We start from the raw sequence: 26845 nt of genomic DNA, 5'->3' as shown, positions 1-26845 counted from the left end.
AAGGTTTTATTTACTTAAAACTTTATTTATATCTTCATTCAGACTTTTATAGCCATGGATGGTATTATGGGATTTTCAGGTTAAGAAGCCCTTTCCTCAGCGATGTGGTTGGGATTTGGGGGATTGTGGTGGGGATGGGATTATGGTGGGAGAGGATGGCATACGTCACGCAGAACTGATTTTCCTGTCGTGTAGAAAGAGTAACGGCAGGTCCTAATCTACTTGAGGTATTTTCTTCACAAAATCAAAAGTGTATCATTAGTCCTATTTAGTAATATTTTCATTTTTTGGGATAATAGCGCCAGTGGTATTGTTTTTTCAAAGCAGAACCAAATCTTTATAGTCCTGAATTTGTAGGACATAACAAAACAAGTATAAAATGTGCCGAAGTTTCTTTGGCGGCATCGAGTCTTCTGTACAGCGTACAATCAAGGCCAATGAAAATAGATCTATCTGTCGGTGGTCTCGGTATAAAGCTGTATGAGCCGCGACCTATGAAACTTTAACCACGGCTAGCTGGTGGATTGGTCTATATCCTTGCCAGATGCGCGATTATGGCTAACTTTAAATTTAAATAAAATCAAAACTACTGAGGCTAGAGGGCTGCAATTTAGTACGTTTGATGATTGGAGGTTGGATGATCAACATACCAATTTGCAGCCCTCTAGCCTCAGTAGTTTTTAAGATCTGAGGGCGGACAGAAAAAGTGCGGAGAGAAAAAAGTGCGGACGGACAGACAAAGCCATCTCAATAGTTTTCTTTTGCAGAAAACTAAAATCTGTCAAGAAAAAGGTGACATAATCTATTATAGGTCAATGGTGACATAATACTGGGAAGTGACTCGAATTGGTTATACTGGAGAGGTGACCTTATTTGTTATACAGTATTAATAAGAAAGACCTTAATGTGTTATAGGGAGAAAGGTAAACAATGATACAATCTCGAATAGAGAGAAAGTGACAATCTGTTACAAAGGGAAGGTGACGTAACCTCTCTTAAGAGAACCGAGCGTAACCTGTGACATTTGCAGAATTCCCGTCTCACAGCTGAAGTGGTCAATACGAGTGACAGGTGAGAGGTATATAACAAACTAACATTAGCGCTCAGAAATCAATAATAAGGCGATAAAACATAAAATGCCACAGAACAAATACTTTTAACTTGATCTCTGCGTATTCATTTTTCTTATTAATAATAATAATAATAATAATAATAATAATAATAATAATAATAATAATTAGAAGTTAAGAAGCCTGTATTTCCTATTGACTGATTGATCTGATACCACAAACTAGCACCACACTACCGTAGTAAAGGTTCGAATTGGAAACGGAATATAGAATTTAGGCCAAAGGCCTGGCGCTGGGACCTGTGAAGTCATTCAGCGCTGAAAATGATGTTGAAACGATTGTTATGAGAGGGTGGAAAGTAAGATGGAAGAAAGAGAATACGAACGGAAGTACAGTAAAAGGATTGAAAGGGGTTGCATCTAGGGGCCGAAGGGACGCTGCGAAGAACCTCAAGTAATGCCTGCAGTGCACCGCGTGAGGTGCACAGACGGCATTACCTCCCTACGGAACAGCAGTAAAGGTAATCAGTGATAATATGATTAATAACAGGTAAGAATACTCGATAATAATGTCTTAGCCGCACCTGGTAGAGTTTGCTCTAATTATTATTATTATTATTATTATTATTATTATTATTATTATTATTATTATTATTATTATTCAGAAGATGAAACCTACTCATATGGAACAAGCCCACCAAAGGGGCCATGGACTTGAAATTCAAGCTTCCAAAGAATATTATGGTGTTCATTAGGAAGAAGTAAGAAGAAGTAAAGGGAAATACAGAAAGAAGAGATCCCTCCTATCAAAAAAAGAAAAAAAAATGAATTAATAAATAAGTAAATAGATAAAAATGTATCAAAATGCAAGAAGAATATTATTAGGGTAGCAATGCATTTTCTTAAGAACAGCGATGTATTTCTGCTTTGAATTTGCTCTAAATCAAATATGAAGGGGAACCATAAAGTTAGAGGAAATAAAAGGATTGAATGTTCGTTCCTCAGGTGTCATAGTGTTTGACCATAGATAAGATAAGGGGCTCGGCCGTTAGATAGATAAAAGTAGACAATACCGTTAAAAGTGAGGATAAGTTTGGTAGATAAGAAAATGATTTTGTTAAGGTAATGGAATTTTGTAACCTAACAGGCTGATTTTATATATATATATATATATATATATATATATATATATATATATATCTATATATATATATATATATATATATATATATATATATATATATATATATATATATATATTTGTGTGCTTGTCTGCGTGTATGTACGAATCATCTACAGAGTTCCTTTCTTGATGAAAAGTTTTCAGATGATGATCTCATCTTAGTTAGCTTGGACTGCTCCAGAGGGCCAGACCAGGCCTTATTTTTCCCACTTAGCACCCTGCTGTACATCCGAGCAACTTTGCAACAAGGGCCTGTGTTAGAAAATTTGAACCAACCATCGGGAAATACCCGAGGAATAAATCATTTCTTGAAGGAAAAAATGCATCCATCAATTCGAGGAATTTTAACTCCACTATAAAGTTCTCGGGACACCGGTGGAATTTAGGTAAAAATAAGACCGGTAAAAATGGCAAAAGTGAAAAAAATGGCACAAGTGAAGAAATAGGAAAAATTGGCACAAGTAAAAAAATAGGAAAAAATGGCACCAGCGAAAAATTAGGAAAAAAGGCACCAGTAAAAATAGGAAAAAATGGCACAATGGAAAAAATAAGAAAAAATGCCACAAGGGAAAAAATAGGAAAATATGGCACAAGTGAAAAAATAGGAGAAAATGTTACCAGTGAAAAAAATAGGAAAAAAATGGCACCAGTGAAAAATTAGGAAAAAATGGCACAAGTGAAAAAATAGGTAAATATGGCACCAGTGAAAAAATAGGAAAAAATGGCACGAGGGAAAGAAATATATTGATTCACCTACAATGTTTCGCCGTGTTTAGTACTAGTCCCTCGGGGATCAAATGCGTTTAGCCGTGTTTAGTACTAGCTCCAGGGGAGTCAAATGCGTTTCAACGTGTTTAGTACTTGCCCCAGGGGAGTCAAATACGTTTCGCCATGTTTAGCACTAGCCCCAGGGGAGTCAAACGTGTTTCGCCATATTTAGTACTAGCCCAAGGGGATTCAAATGTGTTTCGCCGTGCTTAGTACTAGCTCCAGGGGAGTCAAATGCGTTTCGCCGTGTTTAGTACTAGACCCTCGAGGATCAGAGGAACTTAGGGACATTTGATCTCCGGGGGGCTAGTACTGAACATGGCGAATTCGTATATTTTTCCCTTGTGCCATTTTTTTCCTATTTTTTTACTTGTGCTTTTTTACCTGTGTTATTATTACCTGTGCCATTTTTACCTGTGCCAGTTTTACCTGGGCCAATTTTACCTGTGTTATTTTTACCTGTGCCCGTTTTATCTGTGTTATTTTTACCTGTGCCCGTTTTATCTGTGTTATTTTTACCTGTGCCCGTTTTATCTGTGTTATTTTTACCTGTGCCCGTTTTATCTGTGTTATTTTTACCTGTGCCCGTTTTATCTGTGTTATTTTTACCTGTGCCCGTTTTATCTGTGTTATTTTTTACCTGTGCCCGTTTTATCTGTGTTATTTTTACCTGTGCCCGTTTTATCTGTGTTATTTTTACCTGTGCCCGTTTTATCTGTGTTATTTTTACCTGTGCCCGTTTTATCTGTGTTATTTTTACCTGTGCCAGCTTTACCTGTGCCATTTTTACCTGTGTTATTTTCGCCTTTGCCATTTTTAACTGTGCCAGTTTTACCTGTGTTATTTTTACCTGTGCCATTTTTACCTGCCATTATTAATGTTCACCACATCGGTGTTATGAAGATGCGAGAAAAATATTCCAGTAATTAATTCTGCAGCAAAATAATCTGCAGCAGATGGCAGTGATAGCCACTGGAATTTGTGTGGAAGACAGAAAATAAATTTCGCCAAACGATATCCAGTGTTCGTTTGCCCCTCCAGATCGCAAAAATTCTTCAAGAGCTGTCAACACACTGGAATTGCTCTGTTTCTGTCTCTCTCTCTCTCTGTTTGTCTATCTGTCTGTCTCTTTCTCTCGCTCCCCCTCTCTCTCTCTCTCTCTCTCTCTCTCTCTCTCTCTCTCTCTCTCTCTCTCTCTCTCTCTCGTAATATTGCATTGTTGAGTGGTAAAACTAACTAACTCTCTCTCTCTCGCTAATTTTTTTTTTGTCATATTTCACCGTAGTGTGGTAAAAACTCTCTCTCTCTCTCACTCTCTCTCTCTCTCTCTCTCTCTCTCATCAAAGCTTTCTCTCTCTCTCTCTCTCTCTCTCTCTCTCTCTCTCTCTCTCTCTCTCTCTCTCTCTCTCTCTGTTTGCTACCTTTCTCCTCTACGTACGAAAGCAGTCATCACAGCTTTGACGTAGTATTGGAAGAAAGAAACCTTGGAGATTCACTGATCGCAGGCAGATTACTGGACGAATAGAACGACCTTACAAAGGCAAAAGATAAGGAAATGTAGCAATGAACTATGCTTGAGAGTGTCGTGCATTCGAGCTTACCAAACGAGGAATAGATTATTCACGTGCAGAAGTTGCGACTTGTCGCCCTGTCATCTCTTTCCAATATTCAGCTCTGCTGTACTCTTGGCCCGTAATGCACAGCAGCAGTTGTAACATTCTTTGCAAGTTGCTGCGATCAATAATAATCGTTATAACTATTTTTGTTATAATGTAATATAAAAATCTTTCCATTAATAACTGACATTTTTTACTTTTTTCTTCGTAATGTACAGTATTAATAAAAAATGTTTGCTTAACTCCCCTCAGAATTAGCTAGCATTTATTAGCTACCAGATAAACACCATATTCTTTGGAAGCTTGAATTTCTAGCCGATGGCCCCTGTGGGCTTGTGCAATAATAATAATAATAATAATAATAATAATAATAATAATAATAATAATAATAATAATAATAATAATTTACTACATTTCTTCTAGGTAGGTTCTCAGTGTTTTTGATAGACGCTAATAAAACTCTGTTAGGATTTTTCTGTATTGATTTTCGCTTCCTTCCACTTTAAAATCTTCCATCCCCAACCTGATTATTTAGCAAATACCACAGCTAAACCTCCATTGCTAGAGGCCAACAGTTTGGCTAAAGACTTACTCCTCCTCTTCCTAATAACCAAGTCTTATAAAAACGACTAACATTAAACTTGCGATACGAGGTTAGCAGATCATCCTCGAAATTCGTGTGGTGGCGGTGGCAACTCTCGGTTAATCGTGAATGATCGAGGAGAATGCCTTATAATTACATCTGCCGTAGGTGGAAATCAAACCTGTTCAATATTTTTCCTTGGTAGATAAGCATCACTGGTCGATTCATAATATTTCTAAGGGGTCTTAGGGCGCATCGACAGTACAGTAAAACATGCGCTAAGCGCACGCTGATTGACAACTTAACGCCTACATATCACAAACAGCTTGAAAACAAGCTAACAACCGTCAGTGGAGAACGTGAATCTTTGGTAAATGCCGGATGATCGTATGAAGCACTGGCTTGAACTGCCAACAAGTCGTTAACTTGTATTCAACCTGTTTGTGATGTGTTCGCAATAACTTACCAACGTGTCTTTATATGTTTTACTGTAGTGTGGATGTTTAAAATAAGTCTTGCTTTAAGGTGTATGTACCCTTAGTTTGCTCTGCGACAGTCGTAAGACAGTCTGCCACCATCGTAGATTGTCTTAAGTTCTCGAGAAATTAATCCTTTATCCACGACAAGATGCGGTGGATCGCAAAATGTGTCGTAGCTTCAAGAACGGGGTTGAGATAGCCTTTGACGTAACCCTGACAGCCTGCGACATCTTGCGACGTCTTCCCGATAACATGGGACAACCATTTGCCAGGGCTAATACAATCGTACCACAATTGTTACATGTGTCGTACGTGCATCGTATATACAGTATATATACTTTATATATATATATATATATATATATATATATATATATATACATACATACATATTTATATATATATATATATATATATATATATATATATATATATATATATATATATATATATATATATATATATATATATATATATATATATAACAGACACCATTCATTCTAGGACAACCCACAACAACATATCTCTGGATGTCGTCGGAGGGCATTCAAGAAAGTGTGTCGCGAGTAAATCTAGGCTATAACTCCGGCGTAAAACTTGCTCGGTGTTGGTAGGCAAACCTCTTCCATTTACTCAATCATTCCACTTTCCAATCTCTTCCAACTCGTTTAACCTGCCGGGAAAAAACTCTGCTTATTCATTCACTCATTCGTTTCCCTCGAATTCAAAGATCTCTCTGAAGATATATTTTTAGTTTCTTCGACTGAAGTACTTTTTTACACTTCTCCCACGAACCGTGGCTGAAGAGATCTTCTACTGAGGGTAAAGAGAAACAAGTAAAAGATGCGTCGAAGTTTCTTCGGCGCAATCGAGTTTTCTATACAGCGTATGATCAAGGCCACCGAAAATAGATCTATCATTCTGTGGTCTCGGTATAATGCTGTATGAACCGCGGTCCATGAAACTTGAACTATGACGCGGTGGCGGCCTGTCATAATCGTTGCCAGACGCATGACCATGGCTAGCTTTAACCTTAAATAAAATAAAAGCTATTGAGGCTAGAGGGCTGCAATTTGATATGTTTGATGATTGGTGGATGAATGATCAACATACCAATTTGCAGCCCTCTAGCCACCGTAGACTTTAAGATCTGAGGGCGGACAGAGAAAGTGCGGACAGACAGAGAAAGCCATCTCAGTAATTTTATTTTACAGAAGACTACAAAAATAGATAAAGAAAACTTGTCAAAAAGTGAAACGAAAAATGACGAGAAGACAGTTTGGTTCATGATGTTAATTTATGTATTTTCACCTTAATAATAATAATAATAATAATAGTAATAATAATAATAATAATAATAATAATAATAATAGTAATAAATAATAATAATAATAATAATAATAATAATAATAATAATAATAATAATAATAATAATTTACTTATATTTTTATCTATTCATTAATTTGTTAGTTTATTTTTCCTTTTCTAATAAGTGATCTCTTCTTTCTGCATTTCCCTTTACCTCCTCTTACTTATTCCTAATGAACACCTTAATATTCTTTGGAAGCTTGAATTTCAAGTCAGTAGCCCCTTTGGTGGGCTTGCTCCATATGAATAGGGTTCATCTGAACAATAATAATAATAATAATAATAATAATAATAATAATAATAATAATGCTCCTTTCTAATGAACACCATATTCTTTGGAAGCCTGAATTTCAAGTCAGTGTCCCCTTTGGTGGGCTTGTTCCATATGAATAGGGTTCAACTTCCGAATAATAATAATAATAATAATAATAATAATAATAATAATAATAATAATAATAATAATAATAATAATAATAATAATAATAACTATTCCATACTGTAGTGGGATGCACTCACCATAAAAGAAAACTTATACAAAATCTGAATAAACAAGTAAAATCTTCCCTGGGATAATGAAAGGGTGGATATCGGTGGATATTACACACTGAATATCGTAATATTTTTTCCCCAGGTATCGAAGAGGGATTTTCTGAACCTATCTTATCAAAAGCCTCTTTGCGTTCTTTGTCTGTGAGAAAATGTTTGAAGGTTTTACGTCGATGTGTGTCACGTACGTATGGATACAAAACTATACACACATGTATGTTGTATATTTCCTGACATGGACAGTATTTTCATTTAAAACTATATACACACATGTATGTTGTATATCTCTTTACATAGACAGCATTTTGATTTAAAACTGTATACACATGTAGGTTGTATATCTCATTACACGGACAGTATTTTAATTTAAAACTGTATACACATGTATGTTGTATATCTCTTTACACGGACAGTATTTTTATTTAAAACTGTAGTATTTTTATTTAAAACTATATACATATGTATGTTGTATATCTCATTACATGGACAGTATTTTTATTTAAAACTGTATACACATGTATGTTGTATATATCATTACATTGACAGTATTTTTATTTAAAATTATATACACATGTATGTTGTATATCTCCATACACGGACAGTATTTTTATTTAAAACTATATACACAAGTATGTTGTATATAAAACTATATACACATGTATTTTGTATATAAAAACTGCTGAGGCTAGAGGGCTGCAAATTGGTATGTTGATCATTCACCCTCCAGTCATCAAACATACCAAATTGCAACCCTGTAGCCTCAGGAGTTTTTATTTCATTTAAGGTAAAATTTAGCCATAATCGCGCTTCTGGCAACGATACAGGATAGGCCACCACCGGGACGTGATTAAAGTTTCATGGGCCGCGGCTCATACAGCATTATACCGAGACCGCCGAAAGATGGATCTATTTTCGGTGGCCTTATTATACGCTTGACAGAAAACTCGATTGTGCCGAAGATTAAATTCACAATGAAATTTTAACCTAGTCCTTCTATCCTCCTTCTTGACTGTTTTAATCTGTTTTAGTCAAGTGTGTTACAAGATTTAATTCGTAGATTACGAGAAGACAAACATTGCAATAAAAGGTATTTTATACTTTCAGAGGGTTTTTTATGCAATGGCTGCTCGATTAATTTCATTAAAGACTACGTGATCAAATATCTATTGCAGCAGAAAACAAGTAAAAAACGAGCCGAAGTTTCTTCGGCGCAACTGAGTTTTCTGTACAGCCACTACAGCGTATAATCAAGGCCACCGAAAATATATCTCTCTTTAGGTGGTCTAGGTATAATGCTGTATGAGCCGCGTCCCATGAAACTTTAACCACAGCCCCTTGGCGGCCTGTCCTATCGTTGCCAGAAGCACGATTATGGGCAACTTTAACCTTAAATAAAATAAAAACTGCTGTGACTAGAGGGCTGCAATTTGGTATGTTTGATGATTGGAGGGTGGATGATCAACATACCAATTTGCATCCCTCTAGCCTCAGTAGACCTTAAGATCTGAGGGCGGACAGAAAAAGTGCGGACGGACAGACGAAGCCGGCACAATAGTTTTCTTTTATAGAAAATAAAAAAAGTTACTTTCTAAAATTACCTCTTGAAATAACCTGAAAACTTCTGATGTCGAGGGTCCTTGCTTTAAATGTAATTTGGCAAAAAGGTAACTGGGAAAATAACTGATAAAATGATGATATTCATTTTCATCGCTGGAAAGTGTTCAAGAAAATGACGATCACTGATAATGAAGATAAATGAAACAAATTGGAATGTGGAAGGTTTGAAAGGGAATACTAATTTTTAGTTTTCTGTAAAAGAACACTATTGCCTGTCCATCCGCACTTTTTTCTGTCCGCACTTTTTCTGTCCGCCCTCAGATTTTGAAAACTACTGAGGCTAGAGGACTGCAAATTGGTATGTTGATCATCCACCCTCCAATCACCAAACATACCAAATTGCAGCCCTCTAGCCACAGTAGTTTTATTTTATTTGAGGTGAAAGTTACCCAAAATAGTGCTTCTGGCACCGATATAGGATAGGCCACCACAGAGCCGTGGTTCAAGTTTCATGGGCCGTGGCTCATACAGCATTATACCGAGACCACCGAAAGATAGACATATTTTCGGTGGCCTTGATTATACGATGTAGCGGTAGTGGCTGTACAGAAAACTCGATTGCATCGAAGAAACTTCGGCGCATTTTTTACTTGTGTTGTATATTCAGTGTTCAAAAGGACGTTTTTCTAAGTCTCTAAGACTTCTCCTATATAACCAGCCATTCAAATCCTCAAAAATGAATGGCCTATAGAGTTTAATGAATAATCTCTCTGAAGATATTTGAATGGGGGATTATGGAAGAGAGATTCACTGATCATCCACGATATTTTCCCTCTCTCTTTTTTTTACACACGCTTACACACACACACACACACACACACACACACACACACACACACACACATTCACTTTCCCTGCGGTACATCTGTTTATATACATAAAGTGCCACTATGATTTTAAGTATGTACAGTATATGTATGTATATATAGTACATGTGTATATATATGTATATGCATATGTAAATGTATATATATATATATATATATATATATATATATATATATATATATATATATATATTTATATATGTAATATATATATATATATATATATATATATATATATATATATATATATATATATATATATATATATATATATATATATATCCAGTGACAGCGCAAGGAAAAACCTCAGGTACGGAGTACTACTTAGGCCCCAACTTCTTAAATGACCTTGGCAGGTCAGTCGGTACTGTCTTGGCCTGTTACTCACGAGGTTCGTCCCCGCTGTGAGTCAGAAATCTATTAAATTATTTCTGTACAACACGTGCTCATGTTTGCATTACTTCTAAATGTATATATATGTATGTATGTATGTATGATGTGTGTGTGTATATATATATATATATACATATACATATACATATACATATATATACATATACATATATATATATATATATATATATATATATATATATATATATATATATATATATATATATATATATATATATATATATATATATATACATATATATATATACACACACACACACATATATATATATATATATATATATATATATATATATATATATATATATATATATATATATATACAGTATATATATACATTCTTACCTTGGCCGTAATCGAAGTAATGAGATGAGATTATCCAAATTCTTGATCTGCATGGGATTCACAACCATAGATTTCCCGGTGTAAAAGGTATCGCCACTCTTGTAAACCTTGATCCTTTTACCTTCGGGAAGCTGGTAGTTGCGAAACATGATTTCAAGGTAATTGAGCTCCGTTCGATACAAGAGTATATTATATTAATCTTCTTATTTTTCTCAGTTTTTAGATGAACTTCTGAGAACTCTTCAGATATATCGTCCTTCCTTGCTTCAATTTTTCTCGTGCTATTTAAAGGTTGTCTTTGTCGCACGAGTGGAATAATTGATTCTTCTAGTTTCTTAATTTTTTTTCCTATATTCTCAGAGATTAGACCGCAGCTAATACGCTTTTAATACCGAGTTTGTCCACAGATTTATTTGATACATAAATGCAATAGAAAAATCTTTTTTCCAGGGCCTGCGTTCTAATTGGTTCAGCTCGTATCTGTTTACAATTTTCATCAAAGCGTTCAGACCCACTGATTGAAATTCATAAATATACTTTTTATCACCTTTTTCCCTTTTTTCACACGATTTCTTGCGCAGTTCCCTTTAACACTTTTGCCATGCTTATCCACTTGAGACACACATATCAAGTGCCCTTGTTTATTTCAGGATTGCTGAAGCGAATTCCTCGTGTAGTCTCATGTTTTTCTCAAGACACGCAAAGAATCTGTCTCTCTCTTATCTGTTGCGATAAATACTTAAGTGTTTTCGGTTCTTGGTTCCCTTTGTGCAAAACGTCACTTTTCTCTTCGCTCTACCTTATCGCCAAGTGTTTTCAAGTGTTTTATCAGTCATTCGCTACTTTTTTTTTTAATTTAGAGAACGAGGTTGGTGTCGTAAGCTTTGAATCGATAGGAGAACTTTGCCCACCTTGTAAATATCTTCAAAATGCGGTCAGCGTAAGCGGCCATATCAGTCACAGCGCCGAGCGTTCGAAACAAAAGACGCGCTTGATTTTTACATTCTTTGTAAAAGGTACTTTCTTTACGTGTTCTGTAAATGGTACTTTCTTTACGTTCTCTGTAAATGGTACTTATCACAGTCGTGGGACAAATAGGAGTGACTGTTTTTCAAGCGAGTAAACGCATTACATTCAACACACTGAAGCCATATCCTATCAACCTGATCGCTGGTTAAGTTAATTATCAACTGCCTCCAAAGTCTTAGTGATTTCTAAAGCGACTTTGATATTTACCGCGCACACCCCCGCATCATTTCCACATTACGATCAAGACTGCCCTAATGTTTATCTCCACTCTTCCTCTTCCATTTTGACAGGTGGAAATCAGCTCACTTAAACTCTAGACTCATCACTGGTTTGGTATTGCGTCATCCTGTTGACATATTAAGGTTTGGCATTCACACATTTCAAGGTTTATCTTCGGTAACTGATTACACTACGAATCAGTTTCATAAGAAGAATAGGCCTATTAATGAGTCACAAGGAATCCGCTTTTCTCTGTGAACTTACAACAGCACTTCGAATCAGATTCGGTTTTATCGTGACTCCACGACACAGGACCAAAAAAAACCTTGTGATTCTTTTACCTGTTTCTTATATGGACGTCCCACAAGCTAAATGTTATTCGTCGCATAAATGGAACCACTGAACACGATATTTCACATATAAATGCGAGGGTAAATATCGTATTTTCTACCTCTCTCACTTCTCTGAACTCTGAATTCCTCAAGACACGATTTGCCTCAGCGTCACACAATCCTGGAAGCTAATGTAGCGAGCTATGATATACAACTCCTTTATTCAGCCTTGCTAGAATACTCCCCTTCCCCCACACCCCTACGCACACACCAACACCCTTCCCCCCCACGCCCACTTACCCACAGGCCCAATACGTCCTCACTTAAGTGGGTCCCTCCCGAATTTCCAATATCGCCCTTACGTCCATCACGGTTACACTTTCTCGTTGTAGTATATATACAGTTATACGAATAACGTTTTCAAGTATCTGTTTGGGTGTCTGAAGCTAACTCTTCTGGTTAAAAAGTTACTAAGAGTAAATAGGAGTTCGTGGAAGTGAGATGGTGTATGTGAGGAAAAGCATTTCTGAGAAAATCAGGTCCAAATGAATCATTATTCAGCCATGCTTGTTAGAGGTCGGTCTTATGTTCTCACGCGTGGCTGGGAGGGGTTGGGGGTGTCTGGGTCCTGTTGGGGTAGAGTAGGGGAGGGGTTGAATATTGATAAGGGGGTTATGATATGGATAACGGTGGGGGAGGCAGGGGTTTGGGGTGTGTGTGTGGATTATCGAGGTAGACACCAATTGGATACCTTTATCGACAATGTCACGCAATAGGTGACCGTCTTAGCAACGATTCCAATATACCAGAAAGATTTCTCGGCGTCGGAAATATGCTTCCTTAAGTATGAAGTCATTTATCGATGGTCCACCGGGATAATTTGGTAGAAAAAAATGGGTAATCGAGGTTTTCGAATAGCTGGCGGTACGTGGCATCCGTTCGTTAGTAACACCTGTAAACACAAACACCTGCCCTTGCCATCGACCCGTAGTCAAGTGACGATATTTCGGCGCCCAAATTTGACTTCGTGCCTCCATTCACTTCTCAATCATAGATTCATCATTATCAGTTGTTTATCTTCGTATTTTACGCGAAGGTATACACAAACAGCGAGAAAAAGAGGAAGAGAAAACAAAACTTTAAATCCTATTTTGTATCATTTCTCTCGGCGTTGATAATACTCCGTTTTCTATGTCACGTTCCTTTTCCAAAGACGACCACCAGTAATTTCGCGAGGGGGTTGTCATCCGTCACGCGAACTTAAACCAGCGCGAAAATACATCTGATGTAAGACCGTGGCACTGCAACAAATTCTTTCTATTTGCGGAACAGTATGAATTCAGGATTCTTCATTTTCTCTCCCTCACGTTTTAATATCAAACCTTTTGTGGATTAATGTAGCGGGAAGGGAAGGAATACATTCTGCCGTGCAGGACACGCAAAAGGCATTTTTAAAAAAAACTGAGAGATTATAAATCTTGAGAGACAGTATTCATATCATAGACCTTGAATCGTTTAGCTAATGGGAACCTGCTATGATAAACTGTTTTAATTCAGGTGGTGTTGCATTCATCCTCTTGGTAGGCAGTGAACAAAGGTTTGCATTTGAATTCGTGCTAAGTGGTCATTTGCCTTTTCCGAAGGGCAAGTCGCTATTTGGTATCTTTATGTTTGTACATTTATCTTATGGCTTTACAGTACATATCTGGCTATTTGTAGGCTACCTGAACTGACGTGCGAATGGGTGAATATTAAAGCTGTCAATATTGGATGCATTAGTACGTTGCTGTTTGCATGTACTGAATGCTGATGTGTTTGTGTATCATGCAATGTATGTATATATATACATATACATATATATGGATATATATACATCTGTACATATATATATACTATATATATGCATATACATATATTTATGTATATATACATGTGTACATATATACTATATATATATATATATATATATATATATATATATATATATATATATATATATATATATATATATATATATATGGATGCATATATATACATACACACATATATATGTATATATATCCATTCAAACCGGTATCATTCCTGTAATTTTCTTGATGCTTTATCCGAGTCACAGTCTTTATGCAAAGTGTATTTTACGTCACCGCTCGGCGAGTTGCCAAGAGGAAATTTAAGGACACGTTTTCGCGAAATATGTGAAGGCAAAGGTAGAACATGTTTTTAAGGGAGAGAGAGAGAGAGAGAGAGAGAGAGAGAGAGAGAGAGAGAGAGAGAGAAAAAATAATGTTCACAAAGAGCTCATCCCTCTTCTAATAATTATTTTCGATTTGAATAGTCACATCTTAATGTTTTAATTTGTTGACTATTGTCTTTTATTATTGACTAATCATAACTCCTTGTTGAAAGTGTAATTCCCCCAGTTATTGTTGGTTTTTATTAATTAAATTTATATTATCCCAGTTACTTTATCATAACCACAATAAAAAACAGCGGTAATCATAAAATGATTTCTGTGGTTAAGCGGTTAATAACGACCTAAGCAGGCAATTACGCACCTGGTGATCAGTCAAATGCTGTGAATTGCAGCCGCCGTAGAGACATGCCAGGGGGCCAACAACCTCTGTCCAAAACGTGCTGGGAGCTGGAAGGGTTACCGCCCACTAGCATCACCGAAAAGTATTTTTGTTTGATCGAGAAATTTGTAACGCGAAAATAAGCACTGAATGATGTCTGTATTTATATGAATTCCTCCCCCCTGCGTTTGTGGAAATAAAAAATATTTTGACGTGAGGGCTCAAAATAATTGTTTGCTGACTATTGCAAATGCATTATGCATTAATGCTCCCCCTATATTTTTTTTATTGAAGTACAAATATAATGCTAATTCAAATCCATTCCTAGCAGGGGCTTTGAAGTGGAACGCTTCAGTTTTTGTCTGTTTACGAAAACTCTTGGTAATGTTTCTCTTTCTAGTTTGAAAGACTTTGGCAAATGTTTGCATTCTTTGCAGAGAAAAATTCAGTTTTATAGTTTCCTGTAAAAGAAAACTATTTTGCCGGCTTTGTCTGTCCGTCCGCACTTTTTTCTGTCGGCACTTTTTCCTGTCCGCCCTCATATATTAAAAACTACTGCTAGAGGGCTGCAAATTGCTATGTTGATCATCTACCATCCAATCATCGAACATAGCAAATTGCAGCCTTCTTGCCTTAGTAGTTTTTATTTTATTTAAGGTTATAGCTAGCTATTATCGTACGTCCGACAACGATATAGGTCAGGCCACCACCAGGCCGTGGTTAAAGTTTCACGGGCCGCGGCTCATACAGCATTATACCGAGGCCACAGAAAGATAGAAGATCTATTTTCGGTGGCCTTGATTATACGCTGTACAGAAAACTCGATTGCGCCGAAGAAGCTTCGGCGCATTTCTTACTTGTTTTCAATAAAAGTTTTGCTATAAACATGTATCATTGCATGGTAGTTCTTAGGTAGAAACCACATAAAAAAATTAATGTATTATTTCTGGCATAATAATTCACAGAAATTAATTGGATGTATAAACAGAGACAAAGGTATCTCAAAATTAGTTTTTCCTTTGTTGAATACTGACCCAACTCGCATTTTCCAATGATAATTATTCTAGAACCAATAATGTGCGATTGAAATTTTATTTTCTATCAATAATGTAATAGAGAAAAATAAAAAAAAAAGACTTGCTCGTTGTAAGTGTAAATACGATCATTCAAAAGGACTCTAAGTACGTGTAACAATATTATGAAGTCGATAAATACTAGGCTTTATATAGATTTTGTTAATTCTACAGGAACAAATATTTGTGTGACAATCTATTACCTAAACACCTTTATCCCTGTTTGCAGAAGATGGAGATAATTTTCTATATCCTCAAATAAAATAAATTTTTTGACGCTGATAGCCCCAAAAAATTAATGTCTAACTAAATTCATGAGATTGATAATTGTCATGAACTGAGCGTTTAATTTCATGGCAACTCTTCATAGCTTTGTTCATGGACGTCAAAAACGCTAGTGCTATCTTTGCTTGTTACCTAGGGAACGAGTAAGCTAATGCTGGCCATTGATTTTCACCTAAAAATGTATATATTTTATCAAGGAAAGTTTATTCTATGAACAGTATAAGTGACTACGTGCTAGTCTATTAGGATGCGTGTTGTTATGTTCAAATTTGATTGTAGTGACGTACAATATTTCACAATTCTCTTCAATGAGAAGGCTTCATTTCAGTCTAACATTATTTTGTCTGTGTGTTTTTCTCGCAGTAGCGAGCACGCGTATGCACGCACACATAAATACACACACATGCATACACACACATATATATATACACTTACATACACACACGCACATATATATCTATATATATCCAAATTCATGCATTGAAAATTATGGGAAAAATGTCGCATATTGATTAAGTAAATGAAATATGGCTATCATTTCAGTAACAGCGTAAGAACTATCACTTAACTTTACTTAAAAATAAAAATTTATGTATATATATAGACACTCATTTTCATTTTATATTTATATATATATATATATATATATATATATATATATATATATATATATATATATATATATATATATATATATATATATATATATATATACACTCATATATAGTGTGTGTATGTGTGTATATATGTATATATATATATACACATATACATATTAAACAACAAATATCTTAATTCCCATAAAAACCCTGAACTAGGTACAAAGAAACCGTACATCGATTAGTTACCGACTTATCCATCATTTTCAAAAACTTCTGATACCTGTCAATCAAAGTTTTCATCGCATTACTGTAATGTCAAAAAAAAAAAAAAAAATCAATGAACGTCAGAAAATCTTCAAGAGACTCTTTTTAGTTTTCTGTAAAAGAAAGCTATTGTGCCGGCTTTGTCTGTCAGTCCGCACTTTATTCTGTCCGCCCTCAGATCTTAAACACTACTGAGGCTAGAGGGCTGTAGGTTGTCATGTTGATCATTCACCCTCCAATCATCAAACATACCAAATTGCTGCCCTCTAGCCTGAGTGGTTTTCATTTAATTTGAGATTAAAGTTAGCCATAATCTTGCATCTGGCAATGATATAGGCCAGGCCACCACCGGGACGTGGTTAAAGTTTCATGGGTGGGCCGCGGCTCATACAGCAGTATACCGAGACCACCGAAAGATAGATCTATTTCCGGTGGCCTTGATTATACGCTGTACAGAAAACTCGATTGCGCCGAAGAAACTTCGGCGCATTTTTTACTTGTTTATAAATTTATTCAGGTATTATTTTCAAACGAAGCAGCAGTGGATACCTTTGGTAGTTCGTAAGGGAAGAATTATCGATTCCGTTGCTATCATAATGAAGGGGAATTTTAATTAGTTCCTCCTCTCATGATTACTGAGCAGGTAATCATTATATGACAGGGTTACGTATTAAAAGAGTAATTAGTCCTTAATGCTTTCAATATGAGTTTATTAGAGCATAACATGTGAAATCATCAGCTCATTTTCAAAAATAAATGATTGGTGTTTTTTTTTAATTTAGAGTGCAAGCTATGAAATCATCATCTAATTTACAAAAATAAATGATGGTTTTTTTTTTATTTTAGAGTGCAAGCTATGAAATCATCAACTAATTTTCAAGAATAAATGATAGGTTTTTTATTTTAGAGTGTAAACTATGAAATCATCATCTAATTTTCAAAAATAAATGATGGGTATTTTTTTTTGAGTGCATACTATAAAACATCATCTAATTTTCAAAAATAAATGATGGGTATTTTTTTTTGAGTGCATACTATAAAACATCATCTAATTTTCAAAAATAAATGATGGGTTTTTAAAATTTACAGTGCAAACTATGAAATCATTAACTTATTTTCAAGAATAAATGATTGATAATTTTTTTTTTTATTTTAGAGTGCAAACTATGAAATCATCTAATTTTCAAAAGTAAATGATGGGTAGTTTTTTAGAGTGCAAGCTATGAAATCACTAACTTATTTTCAAGAATAAATGATGGGTAGTTTTTATTTTTATTTTAGAGTGGATACTATGAAATCATCATCTAATTTTCAAAAATAAGTGATGGGTATTTTTTTTTTGAGTGCAAGCTATGAAATCATCATCTAATTTTCTAAAATAAATGATGGGTAGCTTTTTACTTTTAAAGTGCAAGCTATGAAATCATCATCTGATTTACGAAAATAAATTATGTTTTTTTTTTTTATTTTAGAGTGCAAGCTATGAAATCATCAACTCATTTTCAAGAATAAATGATTGGAAGTTTTTATTTCATTTTAGAGTGCAAGCTATGAAATCATCATCTAATTTTCAAAAATAAATGATGGGTATTTTTTTTTAGTTCATACTATGAAATCATCATCTAATTTTCAAAAATAAATGATGGGTATTATTTTTTTTAGTTCATACTATGAAATCATCATCTAATTTTCAAAAATAAATAATGGGTAGTTTTTTTTAGAGTACAAGCTATGAAATCATCAAGCCATTTATAATTATTGTTGATAAACGTGTATGGTAAAGAGTAGTTTTACATATTTTAGGGTGGCTGAGAACCTCAATGTTCCCTCATTTCTTACTTTTACCTCATTTATAATATTGGGTGGTAAATGTGCATGGGTATATTCTTTTTACACTTCTTTTATTGAAATTTTGGTTTTTCTTTAAATGATGTATTGCACGCTTATTATTAAGTTAGTGCATCGCTCCTTGATAAATCCAGTTCTCTTCTGCTCTATTTTGTTGATAAATCCAGTTCTGTTTTGCTCTGTAATGTTGATAAATCCAGTTCTGTTCTGCTCTGTTGATAAATCCAGTTCTGTTCTGCTCTGTTGATAAATCCAGTTCTGTTCTGCTCTGTTGATAAATCCGGTCATGTTCTGTTGGTAAACCCAGTTCTGTTGAGAAATCCAGTTCTGCTCTGTTCTGTTGATAAATCCAGTTCTGTTCTGCTCTGTTCTGTTGATAATCCCAGTTCTGTTCTGTTCCGTTGATAAATCCAGTTCTGTTTTATTGATAAATGCAGGTCAGCTATTGATGTACTATAAAGGGTTCAGTTGATGTCTTTAATGAGGATAACTGGAAGAACCCCAGACAATGATCTTGTAATCTGGGACGCTAAAACTAATATTAATCACAAGTGGCCTAGCAAGGACAATTTCGGCTCTAAACATGCATCATTGCTTGAAACCACCTGAAGAAAATAAATTAATGTATGACACCTCTGCCTCATCATAATTCCTAGAAATTAAATGGGTGTATGAACAGAGACAAAGTCATCTTAAAACTTGCTTTTCCTCTTTTAAATACTGACCCATCGCATTTTTCAATGATGATTATACTTGAATCAATAAGATGTAATTCAAATTTTATTTTCTGCAAATAATATTAAAGAATAATGAAAAAAGCCTTGCTTGCTGTCAGTGTAAATACGATAATAAAAAAGGACTGTGAGTAAATGTAAAAAAATAATGAAATGCATGAAACACAGAAGAAACATTCTTCCCCCAAAGAAAATCCACAGTTCGTAATGTATTTTGCGAATTGTCTTTTTTTTTTTTTTTGTGAGATCGCGTGCATAAGAGATAATTGAACCAGGATGGTGCCTGAGAAAAGTGCAAGGTTGAAAGAGTTTTTATGTGGCGAGTAAAAAAAATAAGAAAAAAAAGTTTATTAAACCAGAGTTTCTCCTAGAAATTAAATAAAAGGGCTACAAATTGAGAGGGGGCGAAACTGAAGGCTAAACGGACGTGTAAATTGATGTAGATGTGGACTGTTATTATTTCACAAAAATTAAGTCATAAATCTACTTTTCTGTCTGCTTGTTAAGGCTTTTCACATAAGAGTTCAGGCCAATACGTCAAATTAAAGCCAAAAAAAAGTAGAAGACTATAATAGATTAAAATAACAAACAAAAAACAGGCATATTCTCTTAATCCTAGTGACTTTGAAAATGCATTATTATTATTATTATTATTATTATTATTATTATTATTATTATTATTATTATTATTATTATTATTATTATTATTATTATTATTATTATTATTCAGAAGATAAAGAACCCCCATTCATGCGGAACAAGCCCACAAAGGACACTGACTAGAAATTCAAGCTTCCAGAGAATATGGTGTTTATTTGAAAGAAGTAACAGATGGTAAGAGGAAATACAGAAACAATAGACCACTAATTAGAAAAGAAAAAAAATGACAAATTAATAAATGAACTGATAAAAATGTAAGTAAATTATCTAAGTGCAAGAAGAATTGCTTTAGGTTCGTGATGCCCTGCATCATCGCTTGGACTTTTGAGGGTTCCAAAATAATCATACTTTTTAAGAAGGACTTCTTAGCAGTGTTAACTAGAACAGTAATGCATTGTCTTTTTTATATATACTATCTTTCCTTCTTACTTAGAAAAATATGAACTGGTATTATTGATAGTTCCTGGGGCTGACTATTGTAAATCTCTTAAGTCATCTTTTAATCAATCATTTTCATCCGTCTATCAGACTACAGAGATCACTAGCATTTCATGGGTGGGCCACCAATTTTCATATTATACATACATACATACACACACACACACACACACACACACACACACACACATATATATATATATATATATATATATATATATATATATATATATATATATATATATATTATTTCTATAATATTTTTTCCCATTTCTGTATTTCTCATTTATGTTATTATTATCTAAATCTTCCATACTATTATTTTGTCATTATTTTTCATGGCGGGAGGGGGCACGTACCCAGGTGCCCTACCCCTGGATCCGATAGTGACAGAGATGGCAAAAACAAAGCGAGAAGGAAGAAAAAGTGTAAAAAAGAAAATCAATCTGATGATAAAACCAGTACGTTAAATAAGATTAACTGTAAAAGGTAATTACTATCTCTATCTCTAAATGAATATTTAGCTTTACAAACCCACAGCAGTTGTGTAATATTTTTTCGTTAAAACCAGGCTACCTAGTTACTGAAGATAATAGCCTGCTGTTCTTAACTGAAGTATATTTAATCTTCCTAAGAGACTCGCCATTAACTCTCGCATTTAATTACCCACCAGTAATTTAGGACTAATGCTTGGGTCGCCATTATAAGCAGATTAGAGGCTTTTGGTACCCAAGAAGCTTAGGGGAAATAGTTTTGCGTCTCATGACAAAAGCAGCAACCGATAAAAAGGGGACGTTTGGAAGATGGAAAATCCTGTAAAAGCAAGAACGAGCTATTTCTGTAAATGCTGGCGTTATGGGTGCTATATTTGTTGTTTTGAATTTTCACGTATAAATTTCCTCTTGATAACATTGTTTGTATACACACACACACACACACATATATACATATATATTATATATGCCCTCTTAACTTCTCGAATTCTTCGCGCTTTTTTGGATATGCTTGTAACTACGAAGCCGAAAGATCCAAACGGAAGAAATTGAAGAGCCTGTGATGGTTGGTCGCGGGAAGCGAACCCTCATTACCTTAATCACAAGGAGGTCACTTTGCCGACCTGACCACGAGAAGGATAAAAGTCTATTACCTCTCGTACATACATACGAGTATACCTGTCGTTTTCAGATATATTTATTAGAGCTGGAATAAACCGATCCTCACCATCGTAGTCAAGTGGGCAATCGTTTTTATTGCTTTTTAGGCTGAAATATATTTATGTAGAATTTACACACACACACACACACATATATATATATATATATATATATATATATATATATATATATATATATATAAATATATATATATATATATATATATATATATATATATATATATATATATATATATATATATATATATATATATATATATATATATATATATATATATATATCTTCTTCTTCTTCTTCTTTTAACGTGCTTTTTTCCCATTTTTGTATGGGGTAAGCACGATGCCTTCTTTTGAAGGACTTTTGATTTGGCTTTGGGGTAGACCTGTAGTCTCGATCGGCTGCCCTGCCTGACATCGCTTAGACCCCGGTAGCGTATGTTTCATGTATCATACCCGACCCAACTCCCTTTCTTCCCAGCAGCGAGAAGTTGTTGCGCGGGTAGGGCGAGAGTTCGAGACGTGTGAGATGTTTGTTATGCTTTTAGAAGGTGTTGTAGTGGCTTTGTTTTGTGTGTGTATTTAGTCTGTAACACCCATTTGCTTTTTAAGCAAACCTATCCGTTGATTACATATATAATCCCGGGATGTCTACACGGATAGCAAAGTGTCTGCCTCTCTGATCAGTCGGCTGCGGATTTGAACCCGCGCCACAGACCTCTACGAAGTCCAAAGCTGCTGCTGTAACCGACTGAGCCATCGAGGCTCCTATATATATATATATATATATATATATATATATATATATATATATATATATATATATATATATATATATATATATATGTAGATATAAGTATATATATGTATGTATATATATATATATATATATATATATATATATATTTTTGTGTGTATATTATAGTTTTATTACTAATTAACACGTGACTTCTCTATACTCCCAAATATGAAGCCACCACAAATGCCCATTAATACTGAATTCACTCTGCCTTGTGAATAACTCACTCCCAAAGGGGATTATCAATTATCAGTTATAATCCCAAAAGGGAACGGTTTCGAACCTATCCCTGTCAGGTTTGGATACAGAAGTGGGCAGTTGACTGATCCACAGTGTTATCAAAGCAGATATAAGTTAATTTCCACTCTTCTATACTTATTCCTGTTGAGTGCACGATTATGGCTAACTTTAATAACCTTAAATAAAATCAAACTACTGAGGATAGAGGGGTGCAATTTTTTATGTTTGATGATTGGAGGGTGGATGATCAGCATCCCAATATACAGCCCTCTAGCCTCAGTAGTTTTTAAGATCTGAGGGCGGACAGAAAAATTGACAAAGCCAGTACAATAGTTTTCTTTTACAGAAAAGTAAAAAAATACTCATTATTTCTACTGCCAGAGGTGGGAATTAGGCTTCATATGTAACCGCGTCACGTTTAAATTTAAAATTTATTTAAAAGTCTGGAATACAAAGGAGTTTGTAGCAACAAGCGGAATATGAGTGAAGTATCAGAAACAAGTCGAGCCAACTTCAGGATTTGTTTGTCAAAATCGAGTCTTTGCTTTGGCGAGGAATGGCTCTCGAATAAAGGAGAGACAAAGATCTCTGTCACATTCAAGGCTAAGCTGCTGAATCGTGGATGAACCTCACGTGTGAAAAACTTCCAAGATGCTATCCGCTTCTCCAGCCTATGCAGAAGGCTCATTAGCACTACTTTGACCCCTTTTACTAGCAATGCATCATTCACATTTATCATGTATATCACGAATATGAACTCAGAGTCAAGAAAAGAGAAATTAAATTATTATTATTATTATTATTATTATTATTATTATTATTATTATTATTATTATTATTATTATTATTATTATTATTATTATTATTAATCAGAAATGAGCCCAGTTCATATGGCACAAGCCCACCAAAGGGGCCATTGTCTTGCAATTCAAGCTTTCAAAGAATATGGTGTTCATCCGAATGAAGTAACAGAAGGTAATGGGAAATGAAAATAAGAAGAAGATCAGTTTTTAGGGAAGGAAAAGTAAATTAAAACACTAATAACTAAACAGGTAAAAATGTAAGTATATTATTAAAATACAAGGAGAATGGTTTTAGGGTAGTGAGGCATTGCACCTAAGATTGAATTTTTGAGGTTTTCAGTAGGGAGAATGTTCCATAGTCCAACCGTGTGAGGAATACGGAAGTTTTAATCTTCAAAATCGAGGTTATTGTTTTTATTCTATTCTTCTTATCATAAACAACCTTTGCGTTTGCTTGGTTAGCTATAGATATGGCACTTTCTAGCCTAATCCATATTAAATCCAAGCCATTTCTTACACTTTTGAGAATGTGTATGTATGTGTGTGTGTTTGGTGGAAGGGGTGAGGGTAAAAAAGTTAATTTTTCCTGTCCTAACTTCTTATGGCGGCTGCCTCGAGAGGCTTTAGAATTCTTTTGATCTCGGTGATATGTAGAATGCTAAGAACCATAATCTTTCTCGGATGAAAGGATCCTTTGGGTTTTGTAGCTATTATATATCATATAATTAAAGCAAAATTATTATTCTTAGGGTTATCATTTAATGCACGAAGAGAGTACCTTTGGAAATGACTCAATTATTACAAACGTTAAGCAGCCCTCTAGTGGCAAAACTGCTTCGCACATTTCGAGGAACCATACGAAAGCGTCTCTCTCTCTCTTTCTCTCTCTTCGCTAATGTACAGTCCATCGCCGCTCTTTCCCTCCCCCCTGTAACTCTCTCTCTCTCTCTCTTTCTCTCTCTCTCTCTCTGCTAATGTACAGTCCATCGCCGCTCTTTCCTTCCCCCCTGTAACTCTCTCTCTCTCTCTTTCTCTCTCTCTCTCTCTGCTAATGTACAGTCCATCGCTGCTTTCTCTCTCTCTCTCTCTCTGCTAATGCACAATCCATCTCGCTCTCTCTCTCTCTCTCTCTCTCTCTGCTAATGTACAATCAATCGCGCCTTTCTCTCTCTCTCTCTCGTCGCTTATGTACAGTCCATCGCGGCTCTCTCTCTCTTTCTCTCTCTCTCTCTCTCCCTCTCTCTGCTAATGTACAGGCCATCGCTGCTCTCTCTCTCTCTCTCTCTCTCTCTCTCTCTCTCTCTCTCTCTCTCTCTCTCTCACTGTGCTAATGCACAATCCATCTCGGCTCTCTCTCTCTCTCTCTCTCTGCTAATGCACAATCCATCTCGGCTCTCTCTCTCTCTCTCTCTCTCTCTCTCTCTCTCTCTCTCTCTCTCTCTTTTAATGTACAATCCATCGCAGCTCTCTCTCTCTCTGCTAATGCACAATCCATCTCGGCTCTCTCTCTCTCTCTCTCTCTCTCTCTTTTAATGTACAATCCATCGCAGCTCTCTCTCTCTCTGCTAATGCACAATCCATCTCGGCTCTCTCTCTCTCTCTCTCTCTCTCTTTTAATGTACAATCCATCGCAGCTCTCTCTCTCTCTGCTAATGCACAATCCATCTCGGCTCTCTCTCTCTCTCTCTCTTTTAATGTACAATCCATCGCAGCTCTCTCTCTCTCCCTCTCTGTGCTAATGTACAACCCATCGCGGCATTCCTTATGATACCCAGAGGGCAAAGGCACATTCTGACCTTAAAGGTGCCAGAATATGAAAAGGCTGGCGGGGGAGGTGACAAAGGCTCAGCCGTAAAGCCGTAGGGTCCTCGGCTGGGAAGGCCTAATGGCCTATATCACTTCGACGAGGGAGGGAATTCTTTCCATAACCCCCTTCTTCAAAAGCGTTGAATGGAGGGAAGGAGAAACAAATAACTCGGGTTGAGGTCCTTCTTTTGTGTCTATTTAATCAGTTCTGGTCTGTCCCTGAATGGGTGTCGCTCCTTTTCTCTCTCTCTCTATCTCTACCAATCACTTTCTCTGTCTGTCTTTCTGTCTCTCTACCAATCTCTCTCTCTCTATCTCTACCAATCACTTTCTCTGTCTGTCTTTCTGTCTCTCTACCAATCACTTTCTCTCTCTCTCTCTCTCTCTCTCTCTCTCTCTCTCTCTCTCTCTCTCTCTCTCTCTCTCCACTATCTATCTCTCTCTCCCTTTCTCTCACTCTCTACCTCTCTCTCTCTCTCTCTCTCTCTCTGTGTGTCTGTCTGTCTCTCTCTCTCTCTCTCTCTCTCATTCTCTCCTTCTCTCCCACCCTCTCTCTCTCTCTCTCTCTCTCTCTCTCTCTCTCTCTCTCTCTCTCTCTACACAAATATGAATATTTTGGAAAGATCTCGAATCCTTTATCTTTGTCATATTTCTTCGTCTTCTTGGCAAAGCTCGTTAGCCGCTAGTTGTCCTAAGTCAGTTTGCTCAGACACAAATTCGTGGATTATTCCCGATTTTTTTTTTTCTCTCCCCTCCGTCAGGAAAGCAGCCATTCAAAGGATTTGGGTGGTGATTCTGTGCTTGCAGAAAAGGCTCCAGAGAAAAACGGCCAGATTTCCAAGAGAAACTTTATTTTTTATTTTAAACGAATGTGAAAATATGAAGCCATGAGAGGTCTCATTTGACCTCTGTCAGTGTGTCTAAGTTTCTCTTGCAGATTTAAGATAATGTCATTATGTTTGTAATAAAAGCTTTTTGCCGAGTTATGGCTAGATTTCCTTGCAATAATTATGTAATTTATGCTTCACCATAAGAGAGAGAGAGAGAGAGAGATAGACAATGAGACAGAGAGAGAGAGAGAGAGAGAGAGAGAGAGAGAGATGGATAGAAAGTGAGAGAGAGAGACAGATAGACAGTGAGAGATAGAGAGAGAG

General features: G+C 35.6%; 1 protein-coding gene across 1 annotated transcript in view; it reads right to left on the bottom strand.

The window, feature by feature from the left end:
* Nucleotides 1-10964, bottom strand: part of LOC136848396 (protein rpi-1-like) — a 105228-nt gene extending 94264 nt beyond the window's left edge. Inside the window, exon 1 of the mRNA XM_067120691.1 lies at nucleotides 10816-10964. Within this exon, the coding sequence (XP_066976792.1) occupies nucleotides 10816-10964 (149 nt within the window). The remainder of the gene's footprint in view (nucleotides 1-10815) is intronic.
* Between the last annotated feature and the right edge of the window lie 15881 nt (nucleotides 10965-26845).

This window comes from Macrobrachium rosenbergii, chromosome 19, assembly GCF_040412425.1.
Source record: "Macrobrachium rosenbergii isolate ZJJX-2024 chromosome 19, ASM4041242v1, whole genome shotgun sequence".
Taxonomy (NCBI): domain Eukaryota; kingdom Metazoa; phylum Arthropoda; class Malacostraca; order Decapoda; family Palaemonidae; genus Macrobrachium; species Macrobrachium rosenbergii.
This window is presented reverse-complemented; position numbering and strand designations above follow the sequence as displayed.